We start from the raw sequence: 21145 nt of genomic DNA, 5'->3' as shown, positions 1-21145 counted from the left end.
GTCTTGAAAGTTGCATTGTTCAAAGTCTCTGGTACTTTTTTACCATTGGTGGCTGTAAATTAAAAAAAAAAAAGCCTGTGTGACATTCCGTTGGTATGAAAACAACTGTCTGTCTACATCAAAGGTGACACAGCAACTTACCTTACACTTGTTGTAAAAAGGTTACTGTATAGCTTTGGTCCTACACACCTGTGTGTGTATCATTAGCCTGAGGAGATACTACATGTAACCTGTCTGCTTTATGCATTTACAGAATTAGGTCTTCGTTGGTGGATTTTCTCTTCTGAGGCATTTTTTTATTGTCACTATTTATATGATACCACGTTTGATATTGCAAACTCGAGATTGTTCACGTTGAGTTTACTGCAGTTTTAATCCAAAGGTGCAGTAACAGAAAGCTGCAAATAAGCAAGATAGCTGGGAGAGGAGGGGTTGGGTTTGTTGTTCAGCACCCCGATTTGACCTTTTTTTTTGTCTTTTTTTTTTTTTTTTTCAAAAAATGTGAATCTCTTTTGAAGGAACTGCAAGGGGGATGGGAAGTAGGGTTTAACTTTTTTTCCCAATAGCCTTTTCAGTTGCTGGTTTTTATTTCAGTGCTGGTTGCAGTACTTGTGAAGATTGCCCACCTGCAGGAAACATGAGGTCGCAGTACGTCACAGCGCCCACAGTCACTCTCCTCCTGTTCCTGCTGTGGGTCCAGTCATCAACAGGCTGCAATAAGGCGCTCTGTGCTAGCGATGTCAGTAAATGCCTGATACAGGTATGAGTTGTGTTTCCTTTATTTGCTTTTAAGCATTTAAGAAACAGTTCTGAAGCTGTGTCTTGAAAAGATTCAGTGATACAAGTAACCAGGGTTTTCTGTTAAATAGTGGGTTTTTTTTAAAAAGAAGTTGATTATGGTCTCCTGCATATGTAAATGCAGATTAACGACTGTTTTATAGATAAGTGCATATAGGGATGTTTCTTGTTTTAATGGAAACAAGTTGAGTATTAGGATTGCTAAGTTATAGTTAAAACCACTACCAGTTATGCTGTTAGTTTCCAGTATCTTTATTAGTGATATTATGAACAAGCAGCAATTTAAAACAGACATTATATTAGAAGGGTTTCTGTGGGTAACAGTTGGGTTTTTTTTAGACACCTGCAATACCAGCAGTTCAAATGTGCTTACAGTGTTCCCATATCTGTCTGAGATGTTCCCCGTATCTGTTCCCCTCCACTTGCAATCTGTCCACTTTCTTAAATCTCCCTGCCCGTGCAGAGGGTCAGTAATTGATGCCTGCCACTGCCTATAACATCAGGTTTGTACAGTCAATGAAAAGGTTCCTGAAAACTAACATGAGCAGAGACCTAACTTGTCTTAGAGCCCTGAGGTGCATTTGGAAAAACTCTTTAATCAGGAGGGACCTATGGCTACTAATGGTAGTGAGCAAGCTCTGAAAGCATGCAGATCTACCTTAAAAATAAAAAAAAAAGAAGAAACAACCAAACAAAAACTTATGTGTTGAACTGGTAGGCAATGGATGTTAAAGTGAAATCCAGCCGCCGCTTTTGACTCGCTGTGTGTCTGTCTGCACAGTGAAAGAAACGTACTGAGAGCAGGTTCCTCTTCTTACAGCAGGAGTTAAGAGGCATGGACTGCAGCAGAACAAAAGCACCTTTTGTAGCGGAATTGCAAGCAGTTCTAGTATCTACCAAGTCTTTATTTACTGCTTCTTGACTCCATATTGAAAAAAGGAGCCATGACGTGGTCAGTTGCAGCTTCCTTAAAAGAAACCATTTCTTACTGCCTCTTTGTAGATTGGAAAGGCAAAAGCAGAGACCACAAATATATGCCAGTAATGTGCTAGTGTGCTTACTGTAAATGTATGATCACAGTCTGAAAACTGATGCAGAAGTGGCATGAAGCATTTCCGTGTTTACTTCATTTCATTGACTTCCTTATAAAATTTGTCTGGTTTACAAATAAAAATACTTGCCAAATTCACAAATCATCCTGTGGAATGAAGACTGGCTGTAGGCTGAACTGTCTTCTCTCTGGCTTCTGCACTGCCATTGCTTTAAAAAAAAAAAAAATGCTGCTTCTCCTATCCCCACCATGGTCTTGTGGAGTTGTTGAATATGGGAGCAAGAAAGAGGCTTTTGACTTTTACCATTTCAAAGACAAGGTTCAAGTTTCTGCTGGCACGTTGGTCATGGTGCACTGTGACAAACAAGTTCCTTCTGTTGCATTTTTTCAAATCCCCTCTAGGCTTGAAACCTTTAAAAAGTAAGATGCTAGTTGTGGCCTTGGAAGTACAAGGCAGTTAAACAGCAAAGGCAGTGGTACAGATTTGTTGAATCGGAGGAAAGGTCTTGGTCCAGATGAAGGGAAAACAGGAAAGATTTATTGTCTCCTTTTCCTGTGCTGCTGATGGAGTCCACCATCCATGAAATGACAGACATCTTCTTCCCAAGTAACCACTTAACTTTTATCGAGTCAAGCGTGAGACACCCAGCATTTAAACTTTATTTTTATGAGCTAGTCTGAATACAGTACAGCTGGGGAGAAGTGGAGCTAATGCTACTGGAATCCTTCCTCGGCTGGGAGTAAGACAACTGAGGTTTAGCACTGCATGAATGTGGCTCTCATGACTGTGCGTTGCTTGGATTATGTGAGCATCTCTGGAGCGACACAGCCCTGCGCGTGCAGACAGACCCCAGCGCTGCTTTACTTGTTGTGGGTGTGTTCTCTCTTGCTTTGTACAGGTGATGTGAAACGCCTTTTTAAAGCGTTTCCCTAAAATTCAAATCATATGCAATTCTTCAAGACCCTGAAGTAACTTAGACCATGTGAGTTGTGTACAATTACGGGGGAATGCCGCTGTTCATTTTCACCGTCTGGCTGCTCTCTGCCTGCGAACAGGCCTGACATACCAGTCAGTATTCATTCTTTATAGAAGAACAGATCAGGTCAGACTAGTCTGATTGTGAATACGAAGACTCCTAAAGCTTTGGCTTAAAGCAATTGTCATCTTTCTTCTTGGCTTTTTTTTTTTTTTTTAATATATCTTCAGTGCTGTTGTGGCAGAAGCGCTGCACTGGTATGTGAAGTGTGTGTTATTTCTTGGGTGGGTATACAAGTAGAGTATATCTGTGTATTGTTTTTCTCCTCTCTGAGCTCTTCTGGAGAAATCTGAACTTAAAAATAAAATACTGTGTTGAGTGAGTTTGCTTGACTATCGCATGACATTTTTCCCTAGCCTATTTTTATAACTGTTCTAGTGTGGCAAAATCCATGGCTTGAAACCAAGATAATGTCACTCGGAGACAACTCGGGGAGCAAACAGAATGTGAATGTTTGTCATCTGCATCTGCGTGCAGAAAGTGAGGCTGCCTGTCTTAGAGGCATAACGAGACAAAAGACCTGCTCTCTCAAAAAGCATATGGCTAACATAAATATTTTTGCCAGCAGGGCTAGAAGTCAGCACAGTCATTACTGCCACTCCTTAGGAGCTGCTCTATGTAAGGGTGGTCCCTACGTAAATATTTATTTTGTTAGATCCAGAACAGAGCATGAGATCAACAACTCGCATGCATTCAGCTTTCCTTTTACATCTTGAGTCTCTAGCTTTATTGGTGCTCTCGTAGTCTACTTCTTGTTTTTCTGTAAGCGAAGACCTGTAAGAAAATAGCTTGAGGCATCTCTCTGCATAAGCTTAGCCTTCACAAGAAAAACTTTGTGGCTTCCTGTAGTTGTTGAAGTTGTGGATAAGAGTTGGGAGTGTAGGCGGAGTGGGACCACAAAATTAGTTCCCTTGAAGGCTTTGGATGTAGTTTCTTCCCGTGTCTCTGGGACTGGGGCACTGAAGTCAATAACTGACTGTTACCTTGCTTTTCAGGTAGGCCACCAAGCCTTGGTTGTGCATGGCATGCATGTTGCAGTATTTATTCTAGCACATCTGCTGTTGACTTGGACGCACGGGTTGTTTTGATGTTTCCATGTGTGGAGGAGATGAGAAGGCCAGTTACGCTGGCTGGGCGGAGCGGAGGCCTATGTTGTGTCCTTGCAACATGGAGGAAATCCTTGAAGGCAGAAACCTCTAGGATGGGACGTTCCCACAATTGTTCGTAGCAAACGGGTTTGAGGCGAGTCCCAGGCTGGCTCTTGCGGTGCAGAGCTACCTGCAGTAGTCAGGCTTGGGTGGTACAGCCGTGTTGTGCTGGAAGCCGAGCGATGCGGTCTCATCTGCAACAGCTCTTCAAACTACTGCTGTTATGTAGGAAATAAATGGTGCTACAGATCAGGCATGGATTTCAGATCTTTCTGAAGAGGGTTTGTTTTCCGGAGAATAGAGAGTTTTCTCGCCTGAACACTACTTGTCTGCGTTCACCTTGGCTGGTGCGGTATCGTTCCGATTGAAATCTGTCTTCATCTTTGTCTTCACCTCCTCTTAATTTTGTGTACAAACTTGTCAGCTTGAAAGGATTTCCAAGACTTTTTAGCTCTGTGGTATGAAATAAACACCACTCCTTAACTTCAGGGCTTAGGCATCTAAAAATTACTTTTAGTGTGTATGTTGTAGCTGTAGTACGTAACGCATTTGGGTTAACAAAACAGTTCTGGCTGGTTTGCTTCCAGGAGATTTTCTGTTATTAAACTGTTCTAGGAAAAAACATTAGCTCTTTTTCTTTCACTCCCCCTTCCAGTTTGCAGAGATGTTGCCAATGCCTTCAGGTCCTGTTTCTCACTGCACTGAGAAAATAGTCTCTGTCGTTTCAAGGAAGCTTTGAAAAAATGCAGATGTTAAATACCTTGTAAAAAATCTTTATTTGCTCTCTGGAGCAGAAGTATCTTTATTGTACATGCCTGCTTCCTATTTAATGCTGTATTTTTAGACTGAGAGGCTTATTTCTTGCCTAGCAAAATACGTTCCCCGATGCACCTTCAGTAGTTGAGCTTGGGAAATTGCCAAGTTGACTTATGAGTAATACTTTCTTCCACTGACGCCTCGCCACCCCCAGCTATCAACAAGGACCGTTTCTCATTCTGCCTCACTTCACCCACGTCTCATGTAAGCATTCTTTTAAAAAGATGTATCCTGCACAAGTATCCAATGTGGATGAGTCAGGCAGAAGGACTCAAGAGTGGTTAAGGAAACCACGTATGTGCAAACACATATATGGAAAAACATACAGTTATTGCCCTGAAGAGACAGTCGAACTGTGAGAAGGAGGGAGCTGGAGAACTGTGCAGAAGACTAATCAGGTTGCTCTTTCCTCCCTCTCCAAGATAAAAAAAGGTAAAGCATAAAAATGGAAAACAAAATTAAAAAATTACACTGTTCATAAGCCCTTCCTATAAAAAGAAAGTTGTTAAAATATTGGTAGGTGTAGTGATGCTACCCCAAGCTAGTGCTTACACGTATCGAAGATAAGCAGATTTTTTTTTATTACATTGCAAATGCATAATTTAAGGTTACATTTAATTCAGTGAGAATACTCTTCTCTTAGATTCACACAGTGCAATCTATAAAACTGAAACAACTTAAATTTAGTGAATTTTCTGGCTTTACTTCATACTTTACATTTAATAGTTTATGGAGAATCGCTTCCTCCCACATGTTGGCTTGTTGGTGTTGCAATGTCTTTAATAAGCATGAAGTTGTTTGCCCAGTTTTACTGTTAAAGAACAAATATATAGGATATTTTTAATGCCAATATGTATTAATGCTGTTCTCTGGCCAAAGTAACAGTATGTTACTCATGGTTGTTTTTAAAGTTGTTTTATTCAAGCCTTTTATTCTCAAGGCTGACACAATCTGTTTATCAAACGGTAAGATAAATATTTTAGAAATGCGTCATTCATTCACATAAGTCATCTTTCTAAGTTTGTGGTGTCTCCTCTTGTGGAAAAAATTGTATATTTTATTAGTGAGCCTGTTTTTCATCTTTCACTTGGAAACAGCATAGTAATAGGTGACATTAATAAACTGAGGATGAAAAAGTAAAAAATCTTGGTAGTTTTCCACTCTAAATAAAAAATCAGGACTTACTAAGACTGCGTATTGCAGAAATGCATGTGGAGCAGAAGTTCACACTCGATCACTCAGCAGGGCAAACAGTTCACATTAAACTCTGCAGGCAACAGCGTTTCTCAGTGTTACATAGAAAACACAATATTTTCTGAATTTGGTTTCTTTGCTGGCTTCAAGAAGATTTCTGATCAGGTGTGAAGTGAATGGAAAAATAACGCATCAGTGAATTTGTACTGCATTAATACAGTGTAGTACGTTTGCAGCAGGTTTGGGAGTTTGTTCAGTTTTAGTCCAGAACTGGGAGCCCTGAAGCTTCGCTTGCTTCAAGATCAAAGAGCGGGGATGGGCATCATCTCCCTGGTCCAGTGCATAGCAGAGATTTGCCGATGGCTCTTCCAGTAAAGCTGGGGGTGGGAAGGATCCTGTGGTCAGTGCTTCCAGTAATGAGATTTTATTTTCTCACCAGTTGTGCGTAATGTCATAGTTGGACAGATGTCATCAAAACCAAATTCTCAGGACAACCAAATGCGACTTCTTGACTTTGCACTAGGCCATGATTCAAGCCCATATGTTATTGTCATGTAGCCACAGTCCTTCAGCCAAACTGTAATCGCTAGTGCGGATTTGAGCTAGAGGGAAGGAGACCGCCTGATTTTCAGATTTCCTTCACCCACGTGGGCAGTTTCCATGCTGCGAGGTCCACAAGTGTATGTCTTCAGCAGGGTTGCTAAACCTGTGCCTTCAGGTTTCAGTAATTGGAAGTGAAGGGTTTGTCTTCTTGCTTCCATGCCTTTTCCACTTTTTTAGCTTAATAACAATTAAAGAAAAATGCATATGCCTACCATTTCACTTCCCGGAGGCTCCAGAAGTGTTGGAAGTATCCCAAGGTGTCGGTTTGGGAGGGGAGGAGGGAGAGGGTTGTTTTCATAATAGCAAAAAATGAATCAGCTGGACCTGGGGAGGGGAAATAATCTGGTCACTAATATTGCAAATGGAGAGCAATGTATAACACTCATTCAGAGATGCACAAAATCCTGTGGTCTGATGACTTAACTAAATAAGTTCCTTTTAGAATGCACAAATAGATGTGATGGTAGACGTTGTGTATCTTCTTGACTATGCATACGGCTTAAAGTAACTTCCTTTTTTAGCTAAATTATAACATACGCGCACTATTTATAGAAAAAGAAACATCCATCTTTGAATTTCCTGTTGTGATGGGAAAAGTTTCAAAGAACTTGTAGGCATACACAGAAGTGCACACACCTTTCCCATGAATAGGATTCTTTTCTTTTTTGAATGCTGACTTCAGATTTGTCTTTCGAATGTCACCTTTAAAAAAAAAAAAAAAACCAACACAACCGAACTTGCAAAAGATCCTTTTGTAAACTAAGATCAGTTTTTTGGCTGGAACTATTTTACCGTTTACTCACTGTATTAGTGTACTAAGCTTTTTTAATGCCTTAATTTGAGTTGCAGCTTGAGGAAGAATTGCTCTGCCGTGTTTGCATTTTACATCTGGGATTGCTGCGGTGTAACGAGTTTCTGTTGTTTTCAGGAGCTGTGTCAGTGCCGCCCTGGGGAAGGGAACTGTTCCTGCTGTAAGGAGTGCATGCTCTGCCTGGGCACACTTTGGGATGAGTGCTGTGACTGTGTTGGTAAGTTTGCATTTCTTTGGGATTTTCTTTTTTCTGTTTTTAAATTGCTTCCTCCTGCCACATGCTGAGCTCACAGTCTTATAATAGAAGTAAAACATCGGGACAGAATATGTGCTTTAAACATCTTGCAGCTCGTTCTGTGGGTACTGAATAAATTACTGTGGGGAACAAAATATTTGAAGGCTGTATCTGCTCGATGGGATGGGGGGTGGCAGTAGTCCAGATTTTGCTTGGTTAATGTCATCATAACTGACTACTAATTTTGTCTCTAAAACATAAACTCTTTTTTGAATTGTCATCTTGAAGAAACTAAACAGCACCTGCTTCATGGGGTTGGATGCTGTATGGAGGTTTCTTCTCACTGTACACTGTTTTGACAGATACTGCACAGGGTCAATTTTAGGTTTGAGTTGCCTTGTGAATCCTTGGGACTAGTAGTAAATATTCATGGCCCAATGTTTTCATTGTTCTTTTATTTGCAAAAACAGCCCTTCAGAGTGTAAGAAAGAGGCAAAAAAGTTCTTACTGTAGGATTGGATGATAGCCTTAACAAGAACAGCATTACTACTAACAGGTAGTGTTCAGAGTGCCCAGATGTTTGCAAGTGAATGCTGCCTCTGCTTAAGGAGGATGTATTCGAGTTCTGTCTCTTGTTTTAAATTTATAGAAAGCTTCATCCTCCCGTGGTTGTGGGAAGTGTCCCTCTGCTGCCATTCAAAGTCCTTCTGGCTTCCATGAAAAGGGTGTTGTAGGTGTAGGGTGTCTCGAGTGTTGTAGCTGCTCTCAGCTTCTCTGGCTGGCTGGGTCTTCTCTGAATTCATGAAGATGATTAGTGTCAAAATGCTCCTTTTCAGCGCAGTCCATTGCTTCTCCTGTTCCATCATGATGTGAATATGCTTTCTGACATTCTGCTTTTTGCTCGGTTCCGGCTAGCTTACCTTTGCTCCACTGTACGCAGTGGAGTGGCCTGGTCCTGCGCATGTGTGATTCTTCCCAATGGCATGAAGTATTTTCAGCCCCTGCCCCTGTGGAGGGTGTACATATAGAAAGAGGCCCTACAGTTCGTTTTTTCTATTTGATCTTGCGCTCCTTGAAAAGTGAAAAAAAAAAACCAAACCACCATATGTATCTCCTTTTTCCCCCATCTCCTTTGTCCTTCCAATGTCTTCCTGGTTTTTGTAACATAATACTAAAGTGCGCTGTTGCCATACTCAATCATAGCATGAGGAATAAAGTAGTCCGTTATTTCCCTAGTTCAGAACCATGATCTGCTGCAGAAAGCAAGGCATAGTGTGCCAATCTCCTCTAGGTAGTGGAAGAACCTACCTCCTGAGATTGTGAAGAAAAAAAGGGAAGTGCGCACATAGGGTGGTTTTTCTTTGTTTTTTCCTGAATCTGCAAATTACTCACTGTTCTGCTGCTCTTTCCCATGGTGTTATCCAGCAGAGAAGTTAACGAGGTTTCAGGTTCAGTTTCCCAGTACTGAGTAAACTAAAATATCTCCTGATAGTTTTGTGAGCGCCTCAGCCCTTGTTGGTTCCATGGTATGGTCCTGTTCTTCTTCTCTTCAGTGTAGGGTCATCCTTGCTGTGGCCTTATTCAAATAAGGAAACAGGAGTTCGTGCCATACCCTGCTTCCTGGAGACAGTTATTTGCTGATACTTGAGCTGATATTTAAGTCTCTTTCTAAGGTGATCATGTGTAATGTAAAAGCAGATGGGTTGTCGTGTCTTTTGTGTCATGACTGCTCTGAGGTCAGGAATTACCTCCTACCCTCCAGCACTAACTTTGCTGATGCTCAGTTGATGCCGTGTGTTTTCTGTGGACGACATCTCCTTTCTCTGACAGGGAAAACTATGCTGGAGGAGGGAGAACAGCAACAGGTTCCTCTTTTCTTTATTTTTCTAAGCTTTGTGAGTTAAGCTCTTCTAGTCCCTCATGTAAAGGCTTGTCTGTGTCCATTGTTTCAACAGCCGATTTCTGCATCTTCTCATCCATTCCAAAGCAGTAATGTAGACATGTTTTTTCCTTACCAGTTGCTCCTAAGTTAAGCTTTTTTATTTTTGTTTTAACCAAAGCTACTATTTTATAATTATCATATATAAATATAATTAGTATAATTAAAATACTTTAAAAAATAGTAAGAGGGAAGTATCTTTGGAATGAGCAGTTACCCATTAAACTATGAGTGATGGTTTCTTGGTACCATCTTAAGATAATATTTTCATACTGCATTGATATTTACACAAACTTGTACACATTCTGCAATTACTTAACAAACAATCTTGATGTTATTTTTTCCTGTGTGTCCCTCTTACCAGTGAAATTTATTTTCCGAATCCAACCTGTCAGAGGGGCCTCTAGAAGGCTCACTGGTTTCATTTCACAACATTAATACAATGACATCAATGCAAGTATACATCTTGTGATGTATCTGTACAAAATTCTTACCTGGTTTAATGTCTTCCTAATTAATTTTCGTGTGGGCATCCTTTACTACAATTGTATGGTGAATATTCCAAGTGCTTACTAAAAGGTGATAATGCAGGGATAGAAATTTTTTAATTAAAGCAGTGAGTCCAAGAACATCTGTGAAGAACAAACCTAGTTGAGAGGACTAGGAAAATTTTTGTTTGTGGTAGGAAGTTTGTGTAAGTGGAATCTTTTAGTGTGACCTGATGTTGTTTGGAGGAGAGGTTTATTTTTTTTGCTACCCAATACTTGGCTGACCTTTTTATAGGAGCAGGTTATCTTGTGTTGTTCCTATTATTAAATGCTGGTAATGCTAACCACTTGCTTAAGATTTGCCAGATCTCATGCTAATCACCATGGATGAACTTCACTCTGTTTTGTTCATTATGAAAATCCATCTATGTAGATTGAAAAGATGGTGATTTTGTATAAGGCTGTAGTTAAACATGATTTCTGTAAGCTGGAGTCCTGATGTATCTGCAGGGCAGGAGATGCTTCTCTGGTTCCGCAAGGCAGGTAGGCTTTGAACATTTATGGCCCGTATCGCTTTGGTACTTCAAGGATTGGTGTGCTTTGCAGCTGTAGCTGTCTAAAACTGTGTCTGTGAAGCTACCCAAAACGATATCCAGATGTACATGAGGAAAATGGATTTGTCTGTCTCTTGCCTGGTGACTTCTAATAGTGTTTTATGGCTTCTGGTTTTAAATACCTACGCAGATACAACTTTTCCTTTTTTAATCTTGGTTACTTCAATGTTCGGATTAAATCAAGATACCCTTCAGTTTCATTGCTAGTAATAAATGTTGGTGTTTAAATGGTTAATGAAAAAAAGTTATCTGCATTGCACATCACAAAAACATTTAGTAGGAAGTGGCAAAGAGAAAAAATATTACAAGGTTTAAAAAAAAAATGATACCACAAATGACATTGAAGAATAAGGAAGAGCTAACCTGGAAATAAGCATTTTGCCTGTAGTGACCCCTCCAACTAAGTAGCAAACCGAGGTTCACCTCAGCTGTCTCTAAGCAGGTAAAGTAAACTCTTTAAAGGTAAAGCAGACTCTTGCTCCCTCCTGATAGTGATCTTTGCATCTCTGGCAGACACCTAAAAAGATCTAGTGCACTGCTGCAGCAGATGAGATCAAATACTTGAATTGTGATCAAAAGTTTCATGTACCTCAGGACTTGTCAAGATACTGTCTTCGTTCAGTCGTAAGCTTTTGTTCCAGATTTATGCTAATATCGATTATACTGTGCTTTGTCTCTTTTCTCAGGGGAGACAAAACTTTCCTTGAACTCTTCATATTCTGAACTGTCATGCTAGCATAAAAAGGGAAGCGAAGTGCTGTTTAGATGAGGTTTTTCTTTTCACTTGGCTCTCACAAGTCATAGGTGTGTTTTGTGGAACTCCGCAGAGATCTGAAACGTGCCGTTATGGAAAGCTCGTCCTGCTGTATTTGGTGACACTTCTGCTATTGAGCTAAGAGTGGGATATATATGAAAGGGCTCTGTTCTGCAAAAAAAAAAGGAATTTTGATTTTCTAAATATTCCTGCCGGTTTCAAGGAGAAGAGTTTAGGGAGTTTGGTGTAACTTACTGTTCCATTCCTCTGCAGGTATGTGCAATCCTCGCAATTACAGTGACACACCTCCAACATCCAAGAGCACTGTTGAGGAGTTGCATGAACCGATTCCTTCACTTTTCCGGGCCCTGACAGAAGGGGATACTCAGCTGAACTGGAATATCGTTTCCTTCCCTGTGGCAGAAGAACTGTCGCACCATGAGAACCTCGTTTCCTTTTTAGAAACAGTGAACCAACCACAGCATCAGAACGTATCTGTCCCAAGCAACAATGTCCACACACCTTACTCTAGTGACAAAGGTAATGAGCGTAGCGTCTAAATTCCTAGCGCTTCCTCTCGTCTCTTCTAGAAGCCTTCTCAGTGCATATTCTGTGCTTGTCTGTGCTCACTTCTTCTTTTCCCGTAAAAAAGTGTGAAAAGTTCAGTTTCATTTTGAGCATGACATAACAAAAGGAGTGAGGCAAAAGTATTGAGGACCATGGAAAATGGTGTTAAAATGTCTGTTGATCTTAGGAGATGCTGAACCACATGAGTTTGTTATCTCTATTATTCCTCCTGTGGCATGAGGCAGTTTGTTCACGTAATTTCATGTGCACTGGCACGGTATGTTCTTTGACTTTGAAGCAGTTACCTGTAGCTTAGGAGACAGGACAGATCAGTAACTGAATCCACCTCATGTGTCAGTGCAGATTTAGGCAACTGGAACACGTGGCTTCAGAAGTTTGAGAAAGCCACATGCCATAAACCATTGTATCTGCAGTAGATGTGTATTTCTTTCATCTGAGCTGGCATAATTTAAACTCTTTAGAAGGACGGTTTGTAGGAGATCCAGGATTAATAGTAAACCTGAGCAAGTTTAGCAAGATAGCTCTTTATGTAGAGGAGGGATATGTGACAGACAGCCTTAAAAATAAGCACTTTAGGGGTGGGGGTTCAACGTATGGACTCGTTCCTCTTTTTTTTTTTACCAAGTTTTTTATATTCTCACCCTCAGTTTAGAGGACAGACTTCAGAATATTGTTTGCTGGGAGGGGGGAAGATGAGAAGTTTGAGGTAGTGATAACAGTGGCATAAGAAAAATACTCTCTGCTTCCTGGTTTCCATACTAAACCTGAAATACTTTTCCCTGCAAATTATTACATCAGACTTAAAAGAATCTCAGAAGCAGTTCATAGTGAAATTGCTGCTTAACAAGGAAAAAAAAGCATCTGATTTGTTTATTATTGTAATTAATGTTTTGCTTCCTTCCCAACACACGCTTTAAATATTCGTAACCCCATATGTTGCTATTGTGATGGCTCTTCTATCTTATCAATGAAAGATACCCTAATTGATGGACACACTGCTTTTCCATACCATTGTGAACCTTTGACCTAGTTACGTTTCTGAGTAGGACTGCTGTTGGTTAAATGGGACGATAATGGCAACTTTTCTAATTTCCTTTGGTTAAGGCACATTAGAAAAATAAATTAATTCCAGAACTGGGAAACCAGATGGTCAAAAAGCATCTCATTCATATGTCTTTGACGTTATTAAAACGCTTGCTCGCCATTATGAGAGTGATGCAGGAAGGCATGTTAAATGGCAAGCCACAAAAAGCCCTGTGTGCAAACACTACAGTATTTAAAGATGTAAATTATATGTGGGGGGAAAAAAAATTATGCTTAGAACAATCTTGAATATATCCCACTGTACTTAGGTACTGCAGCCCAGATGGCTGTTCCCTGACAGTCCTTTACTACCATACCAACAGGATGGGCTAATGATAGTTTTGGATTAAACTTGGAATTTGAATTGCATCTCAAGGGTGTGGAGGAGTTTTGAGTTTAACAACACAGACAAATACATAACACTGCAATTTCTTCTTAGTCAAAAGTCTCCTTCATTTGATTTACTAAGAACATATTAGAGATTAGGTTGAGAGAGCTTTCACTGGAATGATGACGGTCCAAAACCAACAGTTATATTTGGAAATAGTTACCAAATGCCACTGGTTTTCAGGCTTCAGTAGACACTTAGAACAGAAATAAATGTCAGAGCTGTTCTTGCAATCATTGACTATGCTTCCTCCATCTTAGTGATGAGTGAAGAGCTGGAAAAGGTAGAAAATGGCTTTCAGCATCCTATACTTTAAGTATCTAAATATGTAAGCCAGTTGAGGGGTCTCTCCTTTCTTGGTCACAAGGTGGATAACTTTCTAGTGCTCTGCTTTTTCAGAAGTCATGTTGAAGTTTGCTTATAAAAGCATGGATGATTTGAGCATTGAGAACAGCAGAAGGTGAAAAGAAAAGTTGGCTGCTGGCCTTGGTCGGTTCGTGTTTATTTTGGTGGAAGCAAGAACAACTGGGAAATTGTACCTCTTGTGTTGGATGTTGTGTAAGCCATGGGGTGGCATTGTTTTTAATACTTTTTTGACGAGTTCATTGGGGAAGCAGTAACCAAAAGGTGGAGGGGTAGTAGGTCAAGGGCTAAAGAGCCTTGTGAGCATGGGTGCAGAGGGGGAGCCCAGGAAGTTGCTGGAGTCTGATGGCTTCTGCCTGTGCAAAGTTCAGTCACACAATTGAGTCACAGTGGTTTAACGAGGTAGCATGTGTTAGAAGAACCACTGAAAAAAGGAATGGATCTGTGCGTGTGTGTGTGCGCGTGCTCAATTGCAGTCAATACAAGCATAGCCTGCAGTGGAAGAAACGGAAGACCATCTCTTTACCCTTTCCTTCTCCCTAAACGTGCTGCTATGCTTAAGGGCAGATCTTGCAAATGGAGATGTCCTTAAGGTGACTTGCTAAGCTGTTGTCTTCAACACCGTGACATTCAGCGGTTTGAAAGAATATTCATGTGAGCAGGAACATGGATACTTTCTATGTTCTTTATGGCGCTGTGCTTTCTCCATTTTGTGGTTCTTCTGTGGCTCCTTGCATGCTTCAGTCCAACATGGTGTGCTGGCAGCAGCCTATTGCGTTGCCTGTAAAGGGAGAGGGGCTAATGAGAGGTGGATTTTGGTAAGGGGACAGTGGTCTTTGTGCTGTCTTCTGGAATACGTACCAAAGTTTGGAAAAGCTCTGCCTACAAATACCCCTTGACATGGCTGCGTAACACAGTTCCGATTTTAGTTTCAACGTGTGTTCACGCAGGGATCACCGTTAAGCTGGTCCAGGGTGCCAGGCTTGCTCGATGCAGTTCTGGGTGAGTGCCAGGAAAAGCAGCACCAGCCACGGGAACCCACGAGCTTTGTGCCTGAGCAGCGTGAAGCCACCAGCCCCGGGAGGGCGGCTGTAGATCCGGGAGGAGGTGGGGTGTGGTGGGATATAAAGCATTCCTTTCTCGCCCCAGCCTACTGCGAGCCCAGCCGCCAGACCTTGAACTTCCCCGTTATTATCTTAATGAGTGTCTTCCCTTTCCTCCTGTGAATTGGCTTTTAACGTTTTCAGCTGCCAAAGTATGTGCGCACTGCTGGAGCTGCTGTAGTTCTTTGTATCAGTAGTTTCTGGCATTTGAGCTGCTACTTCAGAGAAGACTGTGATTATTATTATTAATCTAGAGCTACATTTATACTTCATTCTTTTTGCTTTACTTTTAGCTGATACCCTCAGAGCTCTGAAGTGCGAGTTCAGATGTTTAAATAAGCTTAATTGTTTCAGATGATTGACAGGATGTTGGCGAGAGAGAGGGGGGAACTAGATAATCTTTTGGCAACTGATGAAACAAAATCTGTGTTGTAGTTAAGGGTTTCTGACTTACGCTGCTTGGTGACACCGGGGATGGCGTCTGCTCTGTTCTTCCGCTCCCCTCCAGTGCCAGCCAGGTAGAGGAGAGCTAGAAATCCAGTCAAGTGGCATCTGCCTCTGTAAGTACTCTAGGAAGATTTTTTTTTTTTTTTAATGTTTCTTTTTGCAAGTTCTGATTGGCATAAAATGGTATGGCTGCTGGATAGACAGTTACCTTTTTTAAGTACTTTTAGAGCTACCGATAAACAGACCAGCAGATAACTGAACTTACATAGCACCTTTAACTTCAAATGCGGCATACAAGGAATTGTCATTAACTGGGAAATTGTTTTCATCTTGTAGATAGAACAATTCAGTTCTTGTAAGTTAAGGAAAAATGCCTATCTTTTTCACATTGCTAAATTCCTCTGTACTGCATCAATATAGATCTCATTGCAGCACAGACAGTGTCCTAGCAAAGCCTGATAGAAACGTGAGTCCGTTTCTTCTGGTCATTTTGAATTTAGACTTGATTGTTGTTTCTCCTACACAACATCCGTTAAATATCAACGGGGGGGGAGGGCCGGGCAGAGAGATGGGGGAGGGAGCTGAGAAACTCGTGTTCTGGAAAAAAAAAATGCTGCTGCATCCTTCTCCCTCCCTGCACCCCTAGTCTGTAGTGAAAATTGGCAAAATGCAAATGAAAGAGCTGTTACTGCCCTACGTAACATCCTTTTTATCTACACTGAGGGAGCCAAGTGATGACTATGTAATTAAGTTTGTGAAACAATTTAAATACTCTTCCGGATCCCAACTGAGCCTGTAGGTATGTATTTTTTTTCCCTGTGTAACTCTGTTTCTGCAGCCTATAAAAAGAGATTTAATGCTTGAGGTGAGGAACTCTCCGCTTTCAGTAATTCAGCCTCTACACGGGCACACAGACATTGCTGGGGAGAAGACCAGCAGTGTCCTGTGACGAACAAAGTAGGAACACCCTGGCCAATCTGGCTTGTTCAGACCTGGCAAGTCTCTGAGTGAGCGAGACTTCAGAACTGATTTGGTAGCATATACAATAAGCATGTCTTCCAGCTGCTTACAACAGCTACTGGGAACCAGCCAGATCTACTGCTGGCTCTGGCTTGCCCTGTACAGTCTGTCCTCTCCCCTTCACAGCAGTTTTGGACTGGTCCTCTAGGACCTAATCCTCTTGGCTTGTGTGCAGGTGGAAATAAACTTTCTTCTCCACTCTCCTTAATATCCTTGGTTGCTGCTGCCACCTTAATAAGCTTGAGGTCTGGCTTTGGTTCCCATTTTAGTCCTGGGAGAGTGGTCAGGGAGACCAGTCTCTCCAGTCTCACAGGACCTGACTGCTGTCATCTGGTTTGGCCAGTATTACGGCCCTGGTCCTGCTTGTCCTCTGGCCTCCTTTCCCCCAAGAGGTGGCTTAAGTCTCTCGGTCAGTGTCATTGATCTTTACATCCTAGAAATCACAAGCTCTTCTTCCACAAGAGGTTTATTTCACGTTTCAGCAGACATTAGCTGATGAACTGGGCTTCTCCAGGACTTCTGAACTGGTACTAACACAGATGAGGCTGTCATGGATGAGGTTATTATGAAGGTTAATGCAGATGTCTCCTAACACAGAGGGGCTGGTCATTCCCTGGTGTAAAGACAGCCTGTAAGCGCTGGGACCAACTAGCCCACCTCAGAGTGTGCATAACTTTCCTGACAAGCTTTCCTGACCTACTGTAGGCTTTCCTTTGCATGTTGCAAGTCGGAGTGCAGTGATCAACATGATAGCAGCAAGCACTTCTGGCAACCCTTTGGAGAGGACTCTGGTTTCCTGAAAGAGTTGTTCCACTACTATCTAGAGCAAGCCATGAGTCATTTTGCCTTCTCAAGCTGATCCAAAGACTAGGGCAGTCAGGTGGAGATGGCATCTCAAAATCTGATTTTGCAGCAAGAAATCTTTCTGGATTAGCCAGGATTGCCTGTTTCGAGGCAGAAGTTTTGTGCCTCCAGCTGACACCTTCTAAGACTGACCCCGCCTATGGCATTTAAGGTCAAACTCGAGAAGAAAACTACTAAACTACTAAAAAGTTATCAGAGGAGTGAATTGGAATTAAGCAAGATGGTACAAAGAGTACCCTTAGAGAGGCTTCTGTAAGATGCCTGTGCTTGCACGCCAGCAGTGTACTGGATGACTAACGGGACACTCATCGGTGCTTAGCTTTCATGACAAATGCTGCCTGGAGACTCCTATCTACTTTCTCACACCCTACCTTTCCACTGAAAACCTCCTGTGACGAGAGAGTGGGACAGATACCTGGGATTGTCTGGGCCTCCTGGGAATGGATGAGTGTGCTCCTTCCTGGGACCCTGGCAGTCTGAGCTTTTTAAGCTCGTGATAAAATGTCGCCAAGTCCTTGTGCATTCTCTATAAGAAGATGGAGCTGCTGTATGGCCTCTGGGTGGACTCTTGCCTTTGAGACTGTGGTGGCTGCATGTCCCTACCACTTTTCAGCTTTGGCTGAGCACATTAGGTGTATACCTGGCTGGTCACTCTTTGCACGTTGTACCATAGCATATGCTTCTGTTTTGCTCTTTCCTCCTCCCCTCTGTGAATAGTGTCCTTACTGAAGCTGTAGATATGTTGGTTGTGTTTAGCCAGAGGTTTTGCTCTCTGGGAACTCTCTTCCTCCGGTTGCTGTGCCTCTGGGTTTATTATAAGAGGTCATAGAAATCAAAGTGCCGAGAATGGGACAGGACTTATACAGCCACAGTGTACGTCGTTGACAAAAGCATGGGCATCATGGAGATCATCTATTGTTGACACTGGGGAAACCAACTGCATAGATTTGATGACTTGTACGGTGATGGAGACCCTTGCTGGCCTCAACTCACCTTTGGACCTCAAGAGCTTGCTGTGAGATGTGCATATTACTGAGGCTGCTAATCTATGGGGCACCAATATTTTGAAAGGGAGGTTTTTGGTGCACTTCAGCTTCCCAAGACTTGCTCACAGATAAGAGATTGAATAAATGCTGTGGTTAACTACGCTGATCTGAGAGTCCTTCGCTTACTTACCCTTCTCCGTATCTCCATAATCGTACAAAAAAAACCCCACTGTCTTGATTTACCATTTACGTTTGGATTACATTTTTCTAATCCATGTTGGAATGTAGGTCAGTATGTTTCTCCTTGACATCTCCCACTCACAAATCTGTCTGATGTGTGCGAGTGAGACATTCATGTTTGCAGCCAGCTTTCAGTTACGCTTTTCCCCAAAGTGTGCCAAGTTACGCTGGGGGTAAATGTGATGCAATCAAGATCCTTTGGAGGATGAACAGTTACGGTGTAATCACCCAGTCAGCACAGAAGAAAGTTGGTAGAATCTGTCAGTTTGAAAAATTGGAAGTAGACTGGGGAGGGATATTTTTCTTTTATAGTTGTGGTGAACGCCTCGGCTTCAGTTTGAGGTTGCAACACCAAACTTCATGGCATTTCAAGTAATTGCATGGATGGTAGTCCATAAAGTCAACACTGAGGCAGAAGGGGTTTCTTAATCTTAGCAGTAAAGCTGGTGGTGTTGCTAAAAAAAGAAGAAAAACGTGTGCAGATTCAAGTTGAGGAAAACGGGATTCTCTAGCTCTGTGATTTAATGTGGCTGAAGAACACTGTGGAGTTTGGGGGGGGAAGGAAACATTTACATTTATTTAAGTGGGTTATGGTGTTTTTTAAATAACTTCTCTAAACCTGAAGTTTTTCATGATAGCGTATAGTACCTGCTGGTGCAACTGTGAAAGTGATATTTTGGTATTACCTTCAGAGGACATGTGCCTTCTTGTTATTTTGGCATAGTCCATCCTTATACTTTAGAAGGTATCCCTCATAACTGGGGGACAAAACCCCAAAACATTCTTGCCTGTGAGTATGTAAGTAAATTAATCCAGATGGAGAGCAGAAAACAGGTTGAGTTGTAGACACTGAAAACTTGAAGTTGATAGTTTGTACCTTGGCTCTCTGCCTCTTCGCTCTGCTTTCACTGTCACCTTTTTTTCGTTATGATGATTTGCAATCCTACTTCAAACGCTGCACATTTAATTATTTTTTTACTAACCTTTAAAAATATTTTAAGACCTTTTAAACCAAATTTTTTCCCCCCTCTTGGTTTAGAACACATGTGTACTGTGGTGTATTTTGATGACTGCATGTCAATACATCAGTGCAAGATCTCTTGCGAGTCCATGGGAGCTTCCAAATACCGATGGTTTCACAACGCCTGCTGTGAGTGTATTGGGCCAGAATGCATCGACTATGGCAGTAAAACTGTAAAATGTATGAACTGCATGTTTTGAAGCAGGAAAATTGTAATATAGCAATACTGAGGCCAAAGTAATCTCTCTCAGTTAAAGAGATGGGGATTGCAAATACTGCATTTTGGTGGAGTGCCTACTGGTTGCAATTAAGTGTACCTGGTTGAAAAAAAAAAAAAGATGTATAAAATCTGAAAACTTTTTGGTTCTTTTTTTTTTTTAAACTCATGTAAGCAAGTCTAACTAGTAGAAGTTTCAACACTATGTTTTAAGTTTATTTTTCTTTATTTCTACTCAAATGGTACAGCCATGCTCATCCTTACTGTTCTGATTGTTTTCCTTTGATTTGAAAGTATTGACTATACTGGTTTTCAGAATGTAGTACTGTATCTTGTAGTTTAGAGTAGGGAAACCTTAGGAATATGGTAATGAGATTTCTATCATCTAAGTTCAACAAATAATTAAATGGCTGCTAGGTTGGAGGGGGGTGGTCATTCTCTAGGGGCTGGGGTTTTTTTTTGTTTTAGCTTCTGGTTTTGTTTTTCAACTTTTATTACCTTCCAGTTTTTGCGCTTAGCCTTCTGTTGTGAAAATGGTATTTGGGGAAAAAGAAAAATTCACGCTTTCTCTTCAAGTTCAATGCATGGGCTGTCATGGATAAAATCCTAACTTCTAAGAAGGGCTGCCCAACAAAACACTAGGTATGGGACACTTTTCTTCCAAGTTTCACTTGCCCTGCTCTCGTACATTGGGGCCTATGTTGCATAATTTATATATTAGAAAAAAAAATACCTTTTCAGTCTTCTCTTAGATGCCAAAATACAGCTGTTAAGTGCAGTTGCATCTCCCTCCTTTTGCACTGTTGCTTACTCCCAGAACGTTCAGTAAAGGAAACATGAAAGGTTATTATGGATTTAATGACTAAATGAATAAAGAAGAATGAAATGACATGAACAAGCAAGTGGTACAGGGCTACCAGTTGAGCAGCTGGCAGCAGGCATGTTCCCATTTAGTAGTTTGGTGTGCATATTTATTCCAAAACATAATTATTTTTTCTCCGCCCCCCCCCAAACGTTGTTACTGAAGAAGGGAAGACGTGGCTGCAAAGGCAAAATTAGGATGTTCTGAGTTCAGAACACTGTCCGTTTTTCTAAGTAACGGTTTTGATATGTTAACAGTTACTATATGTTAAGCAGTTACTATGACCCAGTGAGGGCTCCACTGATAATGGTACTAAGTACAAGAATAAAGTGTATGAGTAGTTAATGATCAGCTTTTGGTATTTATAATGATGTGTGTTTTAACTCCTTGAAAAAAAATTTTAATGCATATATGCGTATGCACACACACAAAAAAAGAATTCGACTATTCATGTTTCTCTCACTAACCTCAATCT

The 21145-nt window shown here is 41.3% G+C and overlaps 1 protein-coding gene across 1 annotated transcript; it reads left to right on the top strand.

Moving 5' to 3' along the window:
• Nucleotides 1-599: 599 nt before the first annotated feature.
• TWSG1 (twisted gastrulation BMP signaling modulator 1) lies at nt 600-20500 on the top strand. Its single transcript, XM_009889072.1, has 4 exons — nt 600-760; nt 7576-7675; nt 11762-12028; nt 19610-20500. Exons 1-4 carry the CDS (start codon nt 638-640, stop codon nt 19789-19791), a joined length of 672 nt encoding a protein of 223 aa, XP_009887374.1. The 5' UTR covers nt 600-637; the 3' UTR covers nt 19792-20500.
• The last annotated feature ends 645 nt before the right edge of the window (nt 20501-21145 follow it).

Source organism: Charadrius vociferus, unplaced genomic scaffold (genome assembly GCF_000708025.1).
Source record: "Charadrius vociferus isolate BGI_N301 unplaced genomic scaffold, ASM70802v2 scaffold65, whole genome shotgun sequence".
Classification (NCBI taxonomy): domain Eukaryota; kingdom Metazoa; phylum Chordata; class Aves; order Charadriiformes; family Charadriidae; genus Charadrius; species Charadrius vociferus.
This window is presented reverse-complemented; position numbering and strand designations above follow the sequence as displayed.